This window comes from Prionailurus viverrinus, chromosome F2 (genome assembly GCF_022837055.1).
Source record: "Prionailurus viverrinus isolate Anna chromosome F2, UM_Priviv_1.0, whole genome shotgun sequence".
NCBI classification, from domain to species: domain Eukaryota; kingdom Metazoa; phylum Chordata; class Mammalia; order Carnivora; family Felidae; genus Prionailurus; species Prionailurus viverrinus.
The window spans coordinates 34,284,971-34,300,393 of record NC_062578.1 but is presented as its reverse complement, the minus strand read 5'-3'; the positions used below and the strand labels follow the sequence as shown (position 1 = coordinate 34,300,393).

Below are 15,423 nucleotides of genomic sequence, written 5' to 3'. Positions count from 1 at the left end.
ACACATTTGTCCTTACTATAACTGCTCAAATAAGGCAGAAAAAGGCAGAAATACTCAAGATTTGAGTATCATTTTTACTCCTTTTTAAAAGTGTGACATGAATGGGGGCACCTGGGTGGCTCAGTCGGTTAAGCATCCAACTTTGGATTTCGGCTCTGGTCATTCAGGATCTCACAGTTTGTGAGTTCGAGCCCCATGTCAGGCTCTTTGCGCTGACAGCAAAGCCTGCTTGGGATTCTCTCTCTCCTCTTTGCCCCTCCCCCAGCCTGCTCTCTCTCTCTTTCAAAGTAAATAAATAAAATTAAAAGGTGTGACACGAAGAACTGCTGGTGTATATGCATCTTAAGTTTCTTTAAAGTCAATTCACACTTGTAAGTGGGTGGCTATAAAGGGGGTAGTGTTCGAGGGAGGCTTTGATGATGGGATAGTTCTGTATCTTGATCACAGTAGCAGCTACATGAAGCAACACATGATAAAACCGCACACACAGTGCAGGTACAATAGGCAAAGTGGAGATTTTGTCAACGCCAATTTCCTGATTTTTATATTGTACTGCAGTTACACACTGTATGTTCACACAGGGAGAGCTCCCTATACATTTCTTGGCAACTTTCTATTATTTCAAAATAAAAAGCTATAAACAAAAGTCTAATAAACTTGTGAAATCAGTTCTGCCTGAAACCATACAGAGCTCTGATCTATTAATAAAAGAATAATTATGTGTTAGAAAAAGTCATTTCACACTGGAAGTTACAGATAGTGGGAAGTGGAGAAGAAAATAGTACTGTTCTTAAATATCTATCACCGTCCAAGGAATATGGTAGATGTTTTTTATTATCTCATTTAACCTTTGAAACAATCCTATCAGGTGGTTAACTGAGGATTATCCTCTTTTTATAAATGGAGGAGCTAAATTTTGAGAATATTAAGTTTGTCTAAGATCACACAGTTAACACATTAAACAGTAGAACTGGATTTGAACCTAGTCCTATTAGATGCCAGGATTGCCTCCCATTTTAGCTTTAAAAAACTATCAATATTTATAGCAACTAAACTTATCAAAGGAGCTTTTTTTTTTTTAATTTTTAGAGAGAATGCATATTGGAGGGAGAGGTGGAGAGAGAGAGAGAGAGAGAGAGAGAGAGAGAATGAATATCTTAAGCAGGCAGCCAGGCAGCATGCTCAGTGCAGAGCCCGACCAGGGGCTTGATCCCACAACCCTGGAATCATGACCTGAGTCGAAATCAAAAATTGGATGCTCAACCAACTGAGCTACCCAGGTGCCCTTCAAATGGAGCCTCCTGATCTAAAGAGAGGGAGAAAAAAAATTCCCACCAAAAAGCCTTCTTGTATTGATACTATCTCTGGTGAAATGAAATCATTTGTCTTAAACTCCTTAGCACAGGGCTATAATCCCTTGTCTGAAATCCTTGGGGGCAAGTATGTTCCAGAATCCATTAGTTTTCGAAATTTAGAAAAGTAATATGGCATGTGTACTGTATATTACACTAATAACTGAGCAGATTTGAGGGCTACACATTGTAATTAAACACAATACTATTTCTGTGGCAAAATGTAGAGATACTCACACTAAGCATGATAAACTGTGAATACATTTAAGTCAGTTCTAGTCACTTTGACATCAAAGGAGTTCACCAAAAAACCTTTGGTTTTAAAGATTTTAGGATTCTGAATTGTAGGTAAGGGACTAAAAATATGTAATGTGTTATATACAGAATATGCACACTCCCATCCGTATCCCCTCTGTAACATGAAAACTGATTTTAAAACTCCATGATTAGAAAAAGGAATACCATTTTTGTACTAAGGCCTTAAAGATTATCCCAATCCTTGAAAAGTACCTGAATTCATCCTCCTACCAAGGGATGACAGATCACACTAAAGGCACTGGCAGAGTGGTTACTACCAACAGAGTAGGTTCTGGAAGCCTTTTTAAACTGGCCAATAGAATGATGACAGATTGTTTTGTCAGATGTTGCCAACAATTATCAGAGGAGGTGAAAACACAATCGCTAAGTTGGATGATGAAATATTATTTGAAGTCTATCAAAGTATAAAAGCTGAACAGTATACCTTTGAGACACTATAAAAATCACCCACATCAAAGTGAACAGAGAAGCAGAAGGCAGAGAGAGCTCAGAGAGATATAACTGGATGTCAATTACAGCTTTTCTACTCCCTAGCTGTGATCTCTCTGTGTTTCCGTTCCTCTTGGGAAAAAGGGAAAGATATTGGTATTTATTTCAATTAGTTATGGTGAAAGTTCAATCAGTAAATAGATATACAGTGTTTACAACATATATAGCACAAATGTTAGCTATTATGATTATCCTAGGTTTCCTAATAGTTACTGTGAATGTCATGGGAATTACTTACAATGGAGCCTTCATTTCTAGTTCCTCATATGTTTTGTATTCACCTTGAAATTTTGGGCAAGGATAAATAAGAACGTGGGAAGTGGGGCATCTAGGTGGCTCAGTTGTTTAAGCATCCAACTTTGTCTCAGGTCATGATCTCACAGTAAGTTCAAGCCCTGCATCGGGCTCTCTGCTGTCAGCACAGAGCCCAGTTTGTATCCTCTGTCTCCCTCGCTCTCTCTGCCCTTCTCCCGCTCATGCTCTCTCTCTAAAATAAATATCAAAACGGCAAAAAACAAAAAAAACATGGGAAGTGTATTTGTTCTCAATGGAAGAGTCTATAGAGAACCCGAGAAACCATGGAGTGTAAGAGATTCTGAGATTTCTGAAAAGCCTCCGTAAGTCTTCCTCCCTTTTGTACCAGCATCTGAATATACCCAAACATTAAAACATGCAACTAACCAGTGGTCCATGGACACTTTCACCAATCTACTCAAACAGCTAAATATTTTAGGAAGAAGAGTTAACTCGCCAAATTCCATAGATTTTAAATGGAGGATGATGACAAGAATGAGACAGAATGGCGGTATAAGCCTTTCTGAAATGATCATTCATCCTTCTTATTCTTTTCATGAATCAGGACTGAACTTTACAAATACTTGGCCTTTAAAAAAAATTTAAAAAAAAATGGCCTTTTATCTAATTACTTTCAGAAATGATGGAACTGGAACTACATTCTGAATGTAATGATAATCCCATATAACAAATCAATCCTGGTTATATAACAGTGTTATTTTTATTTTTCACAACTTCTTTGGAGTGTTGTTAAGGAAGTTATATTGTTTAAAATGCAAATTTTGGGGCACCCAGGTGGCTCAGTTGAGCATCTGACTTCGGCTCAGGTCACGATCTCATGGCTCGTGAGTTCAAGCCCCACGTCAGGCTCTGTGTTGGCAGCTTGGAGCCTGGAGCTTGCTTTGGATTCTGTCACCCTCAATCTCTGCCCATCCACTGCTTGTGCTCTGTCTCTTCTCTCAAAAATAAATAAATGTTAAAAAAAATTAAAATATAATGCAAATTTATGAATAATTAGGTTTTCCTTGAAATTTTTGGGAAATTCATGACCAAAAAGCAATAGATTTTAGATTTAAGCTTCATTGTGAAAAACTCTGGTTCAGATAAACCACTTTTCTATGTGTTGATATGTATTTTTTGAATTTTTTTTTTTTTTTTTTTTAGAGAGAGTGAGCACACACAAGCCAGGGAGAGGGGAAATCAAGAGTCATGTCAGGCCAACTGAGCCTCCCAAGTACCTCTATGTGTTTACATTTAAAAAAAGTAAGTTACTGAGGTGCCCGGGTGGTTCAGTCAGTTAAGCATCCAACTTCAGCTCAGGTCGTGATCTCGCGGTTTTTTGTGTTTGGGCCACGCATCACGCTCTCCACTATCGGAATGGAATCTGCTTCACATCCTCTGTCCCCCTCTCTTTCTGCCCTTCCCTGGTCATTCTTTCTCTCTCTCTCTCTCAAAATAAATAAATAAACCTTAAAAAAAATAAATTATTGGTCCTTTCTATAGGTACTCAGACTATTTTTAAAAATCGTAATATTTAATTTAGGATAGATAACATAAGTCACAGTTCCCTAAAACTCACTATTACATTTACTCTCCTAGAATTATTGAGGATGTTGCTCACACTATGCTGTTTTTTCATACAATCCATAAAAGATAGAATATCAGAAACAGTAGCTGTTTTAACTGGTATGTTCTTAATTTAGACACAGTTCCAAATAAAGTAAGGTGATGTTTCCTTTTCTGCTTTGCTAATAACTCTGAAACAAATGTTCCTACTACAAAGCAGATCAGAAATCAGAAAATAAATGCATTTGCCTCACTAATGTCACTCTTGTTATATGTATTTCTCTTCTCTTCATTTTCCAGCCACCTTAAATTAATGACCAAAGAGTTCTACTTATTGTGACCACTCAGGATCTTTAAGTCCATCTTAAAAAAAAAAAAAAGGCATTAATAAACAAATTAAAATTTAAAAACCCATTCAGATTCATGGGCCAACATGGTAGAGAAGTAGGGGATCCATACTTCCCGCGTCTCTCAAACAAAGAAGTGCTGAAGCCAAAGGACTTTAAACCTCAAGAGTCTGGGAGGAAAAGAGGCTGAAATCTACCAGGAAGAAAATGGGGCAACTTGAGAAAGGACAGGTGGGTGATTGTGAACTGGGGGAAATAAAACCCGCAGAGTAGGCACGGAGGGGAGAGATCCCCTTCTGTTGAGAGATGAAGGGAAAAGAAAGCATGGCTGGGGAAGTGTAGGACTGTATCTGGACAAGAGATACAGTCTCTTGTCCCAGGACTGGGACTGAGAGGGATCCTATCTCTAACTGTGGGGCTTTCTTCAGACTGGGGCCATCTCCCTGTTCACGCACCTGGGGAGGAGGGGAGCCAGCCTCGGGTTCGGTGGTAGATCAGGGGCACAGTCCGCAGGAGAAAGTGGACCCCTCCCTGGAGGGCTGTGCGATAGAACAAAGCCTGCCTGCGTCCTCCACCCCCTGGGGCTCAGTGGCTAGGTCGAGGGTGCAGTCTGCAGAAGGAGAAACCGGCCCCCTCCCTGAAGTGTGCTGGGAGAGAACAAAGCCTGTCTGCTGCCTGCGTATACCACCCCCATGCACCTCAGCAAGGTCAGCAGCGCAGTCCACAGCAGGAAAAGGCGGTCCTCCCTGAAGTCCGGCAGCACAGGCAAAGCCAGGCGGGACCACATATCAAGCTGCACAGAGAGGTACTTCCTCAGTGCCAGAGCGCCTGGAGCAGGTCTTTGAACCCTAGCCAAGCACTGGGCCAGGGGAGTTGGTGGAATGAGAAGGACCGCCCAGTCTGTGCCTGTGGCACAGTGAGGACAACTGGAATGGAGTCCACTGGGTCACGGGGAAGAGACTGGGGGATTGCCATTTCCCCCCATCATCACCACCAAGGCAGGACCTCAGGGATCAGTCCCGGGGTGGGACTGATAGTGGAGGTAGGACCAGCCTACACCAAACCACGCCCCTCCGTGCAGGTAACAGCTTATCTGCTGTAGCCAGATACATGCTGTGCAACCAGAGGGCTCCATAATCCAGACCAGTGATGCTGCATAGCCTGGATTAATTCCAGGACAATTCTTTAATTCCAGGACAATTCTTATTTAGATATATTCTCCCTTCCTATCTCTTCCCTCCTCTAGGCTGGTTGCTCTGGTTGTTGGTTTGTTGAAGCAGACATATTTAATGCATTCCCTTGATACATGTTCTACATCTCCTTCTGTACTTTCCTTTCTCTCTGGAATAATCAAGCCATATACTTTCTCTGCCTGGGTCACTTTATCTTTGTCCCCCCACCCCCACCACCTCCTTCTTTATTTTCCTTTCTCTATCTCTGGATTAAGTCATTTAGTCTCTCTGCCCGGTCAATGTTTATTTTCTCTTTGTCCCCGCCCCTGTCATTTCTCTCTTTGTATGTGCTCCTCCATCAGCACTGCCTCTACCTTGTTCTTTACTTGTAGCTGGTGTTTCTGTTTTTTTGCTTTTGGACTGTTTTTGTTTATATGTTTGTTTGTGTGGGGTTTTTTTGTCTGTTTGTTTTATCTGTATGTGTGTTTATGTGTCTTTGTTTCCTGTTTGTTTTCCTTTACAGGACTACTTCAAGGAACAAATCAAAGCACACCTCGTAGAGGGTCCAAAACATCACTAGCAGTAGAGAAATAAAATAACCAAAGTCACAACAACAGAGAGCAGGTGACACTCTCCAAAAAAACACCTCCTGAAGGGCCAGGCCCTGGACAGTGTATGACCACCCCCCCCCTTTAATATAGCAGTGCTCACAGGTGCCGAGCGCACAACGAGCTTTTAAAATTCATAAGGAACAGAAAACTAGCCAAAATGATGAAATGAAAGAATTCCCCTCAAAAGAAATTCCAGGAAGAAGTGACAACTAAAGAATTAATCAAAACAGATATAAGCAATATAACTGAACAATAACTTAAAATAATGGTCATAAGATTAATTGCTGGGCTTGAAAAAGGCATAGAAGACAGCAGAGAATCTAGTACTGCAGAGATCAAGGAACTAAAAAATAGTCATGATGAATTTAAAAATGCTATAAATGAAGTGTAAAATAAAATGGAGGCAGTCACAGTGCGGATTGAAAAGGCAGAGGGGAGAATAGGTGAATTAGAAGATAAAATTATGGAAAAAGAGGAAGCTGAGAAAAAGAGAGAAAAAAACACAGGATCAAGAGGTGAAAACTAGAGAACTAGGTGATGCAGTCAAATGGAACAATATACGTATCATAGGAATTCCAGATGAAGAAGAGAGACAGAAAGGGGCTGAAGGTGTACTTGAACAAATCATAGCTGAGAACTTCCCCAATCCGGGGAAGGAAACAGACATTGAAATCCAAGAGGCACAGAGAACTCCCTTCAGACGTAACTTGAATTGATCTTCTGCATGACATATCATAGTGAAACTGGCAAAATACAAGGATGAAGAGAGAATTCAAAAAGCAGCTAGGAATAAATGGGCCTTAACATACAAAGGTAGAAGCATAAGGGTAGTAGCAGACATATCTACTGAAACTTGGCAGGCCAGAAAGGAATGGCAGGAAATCTTCAATGTGATGAACAGGAAAAGTATGCAGCAAGCCTGTCATTCAGAATAGAAGGAGATGCTGTGTTAGGAAAATGGGGGCTGGATATCCCAAGAATCAGAGGTTATATAAAAATACTACAAATAAGCAGCAGACATAATTTACCTGCCAAATGCTATTTTAAATTTTGGTCCAAACTGAACATTTGGAAATAGATTTATTGTAAGTGTTCAATTAGAGCAATTTCTTAAATCTGAACTAAATTGCTTTTAGAGTCCTTTTTCTTTGTAAGCATTGTAAATGCTAATAAATCCTGGTTTTTTGGGGGGGTTTTTGTTTTGTTTTGTTTTGTTTTTTTACTGCATGTTATGTTGAAATAAAAACAAAGTAAAATGAAAAAAAGAAAAAAAAAAACAGAATAGAAGGAGAGATAAAAATTTTCCCAAACAAAAGCTGAAGGAATTCATCACACTAAACCAGCACTACAACAGATCCTAAGGGGGATTCTGTGAGTGAAATGTTGCAAGGACCACAAAGCACCAGAGACATCACTACACACATGAAACCTACAGATAACACAATGACTCTAAACCCACACCTTTCAATAATAACATTAATGTAAATGTACTAAAAGCTCCAATAAAAAGACATAGAGTATCAGAATAGATTAAAAAAACAAGACCCATCTATTTGCTGTCTACAAGGGACTCATTTTAGACCTGAGGACACTTTCAGATTGAAAGTGAGGGGATGGAGAACTATCTATCATGCTACTGGAAGTCAAAAGAAAGCTGGAGTAGCCATACTTATATGAGACAAACTAGACTTTAAATTAAAGGCTGTAACAAGAGATGAAGAAGGGCATTATATAATAGTCTATTCATCAGGAAGAGCTAACAATTATAAATGTCTATGCACCAAATTCGAAGCACCCATATATTTAAAACAATTAATCACAAACATAAGCATCTTATTGATAAGAATGTGGTAATTTCAGGGGACCTTAATACTCCACTTACAACAATGGACAGATCATCTAGACACAGAACCAGTAAAGAAACAAAGATCCTGAAAGATACGTTGGACCAGATGGACTTGACACACATAATTAGAACTCTACATCCCAAAGCAGAAGAACATACTTTCTTCTCAAGGGCACATGGAACATTCTCCAAGATAAATCATATACTGAATCACAAAACAGCCCTCAATAAATATAAAAGAATTGAGATCATACCATGCACACTTTTAGATCACAATGCTATGAAACTTGAAAACAACCACATGAAAAAGTCTGGAAAACCTCCAAAAGCATGGAGGTTAAAGAACACCTTACAAAAGAATGAACAGGTCAATGAGGCAATTAGAGAAGAAATTAAAATACATGGAAACAAATGAAAATGAAAACACAACAATCCAAACCCTTTAGGATGCAGCAAAGGCAATCCTAAGAGGAAAATACACTGCAATCCAGGCCTATCTCAAGAAACAAGAAAAATCCCAAATACAAAATCTAACAGTATACCTAAAGGAAATAGAAGCAGAACAGCAAGATACCCCAAACCCAGCAGAAGAAGAGAAATAATAAAGATCAGAGCAGAAATAAACAATATAGAATCTAAAAAAACAGTAGAGCAGATCAATGAAACCAAGAGTTGGTTTTTTGAAAAAATAAACAAAATTGATAAACGTCTAGCAATGCTTCTCAAATGAAAAGAGAGAGGACCCAAATAGATAAAATCACAAATGAAAATGGAATTATTACAACCAATCCCTCATAAATACAAGCAATTATCAGGTAATATTGTGAAAAATTATATGCCAACACACTGGACAACATGGAAGAAATGGACAAATTCCTACCACCCACACACTACCAAAACTAACAGACCCTAACTAGAGAAGAAATTGAATCAGTTATCAAAAATCTCCCAACAAATAAGAGTCCTGGACCACATGGCTTCCCTGGGGAATTCTACCAGACATTTAAAGCAGAGTTAATACCTATCCTTCTCAAGCTGTTCCAAAAAAAATACAAGGGAAGGAAAACTTCCAGACTCATTCTATGGAGCCAGCATTAGTTTGATTCTGAAATCAGACAGAGACCTAGCAAAAAAAGAGAACTACAGGCCAATATCCCTGATGAATATGGATGCAAAAAAATCTCAACAAGATACTAGCGAATCGAATTCAACAGCATATAAAAAGTATTATTCACCATGATCAAGTGGGATTCATTCTGGGCTGTAGGGCTGGTTCAATATTCGCAAATCAATGTGATACATCACGTTAATAAAATAAACAATAAGAACCATATGGTCTGGTCCTGTCAATAGATGCAGAAAAAGCATTTGACAAAATGCAGCACCCTTTCTTAATGAAAACCCTCAAGAAAGTCAGGATAGAAAGAGCATGCTTAAACATCATAGAAGCCATTTAGGAAAAGCCCACAGCTAATATCATGGGGAAAAACTGAGAGCTTTCCCCCTGAGATCAAGAACACGACAGGGATGTCCACTCTCACCACTGTTGTTTAACATAGTATTGGAAGTCCTTGTGTCAGCAATCAGACAACAAAATGAAATAAAAGGCATCAAAACTGGCAAAGATGAAGTCAAACTTTCACTTTTTGCAGATGACATGATACCCTACATGGAAAACCTGACAGATTCCACCAAAAGTCTGATAGAACAGATACATGAATTCAGCAAGTTGAAGGGTACAAAATTAATGTACAAAAATCGGTTGCATTTTTATACACCAATAATGAAGCAACAGAAAGACAAATAAAGAAACTGATCCCATTCTCAATTTCAACAGAACCATAAAATACCTAGGAATAAACCTAACCAAACATGTAAAAGATCTGTATGCTGAAAACTATAGAAAGCTTATGAAGGAAACTGAAGAAGATACAAAGAAATGGAAAAACATTCCATGCTCATGGATTGGAAGAATATTGTTAAAATGTCAACACTACCCAAAGAAATCTACACATTCAACACAATCCCAATCAAAATTGCACCAAAGCTATGTTCTTCTCAAAGCTAGAACAAATAATCCTAAAATTTGTATGGAACCATAAAAGACCCCGAATAGCCAAAGTAATATTGAAGAAGAAAACCAAAGTGGGAGGCATGACAATCCCAGACTTTAGCCTCTACTACAAAGCTGTAAATCATCAGGACAATATGGTACTAGCACAGAAACAGACACATAGACCAATGAAATAGAATAGAGACCGCAGAATTGGACCCACAAATGTATGGCCAACTAACCTTTGACAAAGCAGGAAAGAGTATCCAGTGGAAAAAAGACAATCTCTTTAACAAATGGTGCTGGGAGAACTGGACAGCAACATGCAGAAGAATGAAACTAGACCACTTTCTTACACCATACACAAAAATAAACTCAAAATGGATGAAAGACCTGAATGTGAGATAGGAAATCATCAAAACCCTAGAGGAGAAAGCAGAAAAAAAACCTCTTTAATCTCAGCCGCAGCAATTTCTTACTTGACACATCTCCAAAGGCAAGAGAATTAAAAGCAAAAATGAAGTACTGGGACCTCCTCAAGATAAAAAGCTTCTGCACTGCAAAGGAAACAACCAACAAAACTAAAAGGCAACCAACGGAATGGGAAAAGATATTTGCAAATGACATATCGGACAAAGGGCTAGTATCCAAAATCTATAAAGAACTCACCAAACTCCACACCCGAAAAACAAATAATCCAGGGGCGCCTGGGTGGCGCAGTCGGTTAAGCGTCCGACTTCAGCCAGGTCACGATCTCGCAGTCCGTGAGTTCGAGCCCCGCGTCAGGCTCTGGGCTGATGGCTCAGAGCCTGGAGCCTGTTTCCGATTCTGTGTCTCCCTCTCTCTCTGCCCCTCCCCTGTTCATGCTCTGTCTCTCTCTGTCCCAAAAATAAACAAACGTTGAAAAAAAAAATTAAAAAAAAAAAAAGAAAAACAAATAATCCAGTGAAGAAATGGGCAGAAGACATGAATAGACACTTCTCTAAAGAAGACATCCAGATGGCCAACAGGCACATGAAAAGATGCTCAACGTCACTCCTCTTAGGGAAATACAAATCAAAACCACACTCAGATATCACCTCATGCCAGTCAGAGTGGCTAAAATGAACAAATCAGGAGACTACAGATGCTGGCAAGGATGTGGAGAAACGGGAACCCTTTTGCACTGCTGGTGGGAATGCAAACTGGTGCAGCCACTCTGGAAAACTGTGGAGATTCCTCAAAAAATTAAAAATAGATCTACCCTAAGACCCAGCAATAACACTGCTAGGAATTTACCCAAGGGATACAGGAGTGCTGATGCATAGGGGCACTTGTACCCCAATGTTTATAGCAGCACTCTCAACAATAGCCAAATGACGGAAAGAGCCTAAATGTCCATCAACTGACGAATGGATAAAGAAGATGTGGTTTATATATACAATGGAATACTACTTGGCAATGAGACAGAATGAAATCTGGCCATTTGCAGCAACACGGATGGAATTGGAGGATTTATGCTAAGTGAAATAGGTCAGTCAGAGAAAGACAGATACTATATGTTTTCACTCATATGTGGATCTTGAGAAACTTAACAGAAGACCATGGGGGAGAGGAAGGGGGGGGGAGAAAAAGTAACAGAGAGGAGGGAGGCAAACCATAAGAGACTCTTAAGGACGGAGAACAAACTAAGGATAGATGGGGGGTAGGGGAGAGGGGAAAGTGGGTGATGGCAAGGAGGAGGGCACTTGTTGGGATGAGCACTGGGTGTTGTATGGAAACCAATTTGACAAGAAATTATATTAAACAAAATAGTTCAGAGGGGCACCTGGGTGGCTCAATCAGCAAGCGTCTGACTTCAGCACAGGTCCTATCTCATAGTTTGTGAGTTTGGACCCTGCATCGGGTATTGTGCTGACAGCTCGGAGCCTGGAGCCTACTTCAAGTTCTCTCTCTGCCCCTCCAGTGCTCACACTCTCTCTCTCTCTTTCAAAAATAGACAAAAATTTAAAAAAAACAAAAAACATTTAGAGGTCAATTCCCATGTTTACAAAAACTCTCAAGATAGAGCAGAGTAAGTGTCCCTCCAATCCTGGGTATAAATATACAGTTGTCTTATCTATAATCCCATGTATTTTCATTCAATTCCTGAATTGATTCTTTACTTTTTTCTACTTTTGAATACTTTCCCATAGATACACAAAACACAGGAAAAAATATAGACTCTGGAAATAAAAGACCAGTATTAAAACTCTAGCTCCCAAACATAATCAACCTTAAGATGTTTGAGTTTGAAGAGATTCATCTAAAAGAATATATAAAGATGAAACAAGAAAATGACTTATGAATTTTTACAGCTGAGTCCATTGGAATACAGGATTATAGAAAAAAATCTTCCATAGGCATTCCTTCTGTAATGGAATAATACTCCTGAAAAATATAGAACTTTCTAAGAGCTCTATCAGCTCAAACTACATTTTTCTAACAACTTGTAATACAAAGAAATAAATTATTTGTGTACTGAAGACAGGTTAAAGAAACCATTTATTGGGGCACCTGGGTTGCTCAGTCAGTTAGGTGTCTGATTCTTGATTTTGGCTCAGGTCATGATCTCATGGTTCATGAGCTTGAGCCCTGCATCAGGCTCTGCACTCATAGTGTGGAGCCTGCTTGGGATTCATTCTCTCTTTCTCATTCTGTCTCTCTCTCTCCCTCTCTCCCTCCCTCCCTCTCTCCCTCTGTCTCTCCCCCCCACTCCCTTCCTCTCTCCACCCCCAAGAGAAACCACTTATTACTAACAAATTAATAAACTCACAAAAGTTCTTTTAGAAATATTATATAATGAACTTTTTTTGCATGTGGCATAAAGCCTAAGAATCTATAAGTACACGCTTAGTGAAATGTATTGTTATTTTTTTTAATTTTTTTAATGTTTATTTATTTTTGTGAGAGAGAGAGAGAGAGAGAGAGAGAGAGAGAGAGAGAGAGAGAGACAGACCGTGAGTGGGGACAGGGACATAGAGAGAGGGAGACACAGAATCTGAAATAGGTTCCAGGTTCCGAGCTGTCATCACAGAGCCTGATGTGGGGCTCAAACTCATGGACCGCGAGATCATGACCTGAGCCAAATTCAGATGCTTAACTAACTGAGTTGCCCAGATGCCCCAATGAAATGTATTGTTATTTCTAAACTAAATATATATTTGGAATATCCTCCTAAATAATCTAGAAAAATTCAAAACATTAGGAAAGATTTCAGTTATTTAGATCTTTAGAGTCCTATCGCATAACTGAAGATTAAGAAAGATAGTACAGTAAGAGAAGTGTAGGCATAGATAAAGTTTAATTTAGTTTCCATTTAAACAATGAGTCATAAATCACCATACTTACCAGTGTCATTGGCAGGCTCAGATGTGAGTGGTTTTGGAGCTGGTGTATTTTTGGGTCTGGCAGCAACCTGAGACGGAGATGAAGGTGTGTTGTCTCCATTAACTACATATGAACAGCATGAGTTTTGAACTAGAGTGCTTGTAGGTGTATGATTATCTATTCCACTGGTACCTTCAACAACCAACCTTAAAAAAAAGAAAAAAAAAAGATGCTTTACTTCAATAAGTGCAATTAAGTGACTTTCCATCAGAATTGTCATAAGAAAGATTTACCAAATTCTTAGTACTCAAAGTGATAGGTAGAAAGAGTAATGAACACAAGATATAGCATGCTTTTACTGCATTAAAGTTTAAATTACTTTCAGTTCTAAGTGTATCCACACTAGCAGATAACTATATATATACTCAGATATATAAATATATTGAATCAAAATAATTTCAGTCCCTCAAAGTAATGATCAAGTTGTACATTTTAAATATTTAAGTCTAAGGGGCTTCTGGGTGGCTCAGTCAGTTAAGCGTCCAACTTTGGCTCAGGTCATGATCTCATGGTTCATGAGCTTGAGCCCTGTGTCAGGCTCTGTGCCTGGCGCCTGCTTTGAATTCTGATATCTCTTTCTCTGACCCTCCCCCTCTCATTCTCTGTCCCCCTTTATCTCTGCTTCTCTCTCAAAAATAAATAAATGTAACAACAACAACAAAATGTGTGTGTGTGTGTGTGTGTGTGTGTATTTAAATATTTAATCTAAGAATAATCTTTAAAGTGCTCTTTAAAAAGCATTTCTAAAAAGCATTTTCAAAAAGCTCAAGGAACTTTTAAAAATCAATTCCAACCATTATAATTTTTTAAATTATTTATTTATTTTTTAACTTACTTCCAAGTTAGTTAGTATATAGTGCAACAACGATTTCAGGAGATTCCTTAATGCCCCTTACCCATTTAGCCCACCCCCCAACCCACAACCCCTCCAGTAACCCTCTGTTTGTTCTGTAAATTTAAGAGTCTCATGTTTTGTCCTCCTCCCTGTTTTTATATTATCTTTGCTTCCCTTTCCTTATGGTCATCCGTTTTGTATCTTAAAGTCCTCATGTGAGTGAAGTCAAAAGATATTTGTTTTTCTCTGACTGATTAATTTTGCTTAGCATAATACCCTCTAGGTTCCATTCACGTAGTTGCAAATGGCAAGGTTTCATTCTTTTTGATTGCTGGGTAATACTGCATTGTATATATATAGACCACATCTTCTTTATCCATTTGTCTGTCAATGGACATATGGGCTCTTTCCATACTTTGGCCATCGTTGATAGTGCTGCTATAAACATTGGGGTACGTGTGCCCCTTCAAAACAGCACACCTGTATCCCTTGGATAAATACCTAGTAGTGCAATTGCTGGGTCACAGGGTAGTTCTATTTTTAATTTGTTGAGGAACCTCCATCCTGTTTTCCAGAATGGCTGCACCAGTTTGCGTTCCCACCAGCAGTGCAAAAGAGATCCTCTTTCTCCACATCCTTTCCAACATCGGTTGTTGCCTGAGTTGTTAATGTTAGCCATTCTGACAGGTGTGAGGTGGTATCTCATGGCAGTTTTTATTTATATTTCCCTGATGATGAGTGACATTGAGCATTTTTTCATGTGTCAGTTGGCCATCTGGATGTCTTCTTTGGAAAAGTGTCTATTCATGTCTTTTGCCCATCTCTTCACTGGATTATTTGTTTTTTGGGTGTTGAGTTTGGTAAGTTCTTTATAGATTTTGGTTACTAACCCTTTATCTTGTATGTTGTTTGCAAACATCTTCTCCCATTCCGTCGGTTACCTTTTAGTTTTGCTATTTGTTTCCTTTGCTGTGCAGAAGCTTTTTATTTTGATGAGGTCTCAGTAGTTCATTTTTGCTTTTGTTTCCCTTGCCTCCGGAGATGTGTTGAGTAAGAAGTTGCTACGGCCTAGGTCAAAGAGGTTTTTGCCTGCTTTCTCCTCGAGGATTTTGATGGCTTCCTGTCTTACGTT

At 39.0% G+C, this 15,423-nt stretch overlaps 1 protein-coding gene across 6 annotated transcripts in view; it reads right to left on the bottom strand.

Annotated features, from left to right (window-relative positions):
• Nucleotides 1-15,423, bottom strand: part of WWP1 (WW domain containing E3 ubiquitin protein ligase 1) — a 136,815-nt gene that overhangs the window by 58,160 nt on the left and 63,232 nt on the right. For 5 of the 6 annotated variants that reach the window (XM_047841806.1, XM_047841805.1, XM_047841809.1 and 2 more), the window contains one exon: nucleotides 13,418-13,602. In XM_047841806.1, coding sequence (XP_047697762.1) covers nucleotides 13,418-13,602 — 185 coding nt within the window. Of the gene's footprint in view, nucleotides 1-1,862; nucleotides 1,924-13,417; nucleotides 13,603-15,423 lie in introns of those variants that run through there. The other variant, XM_047841810.1, reaches the window with a different exon arrangement.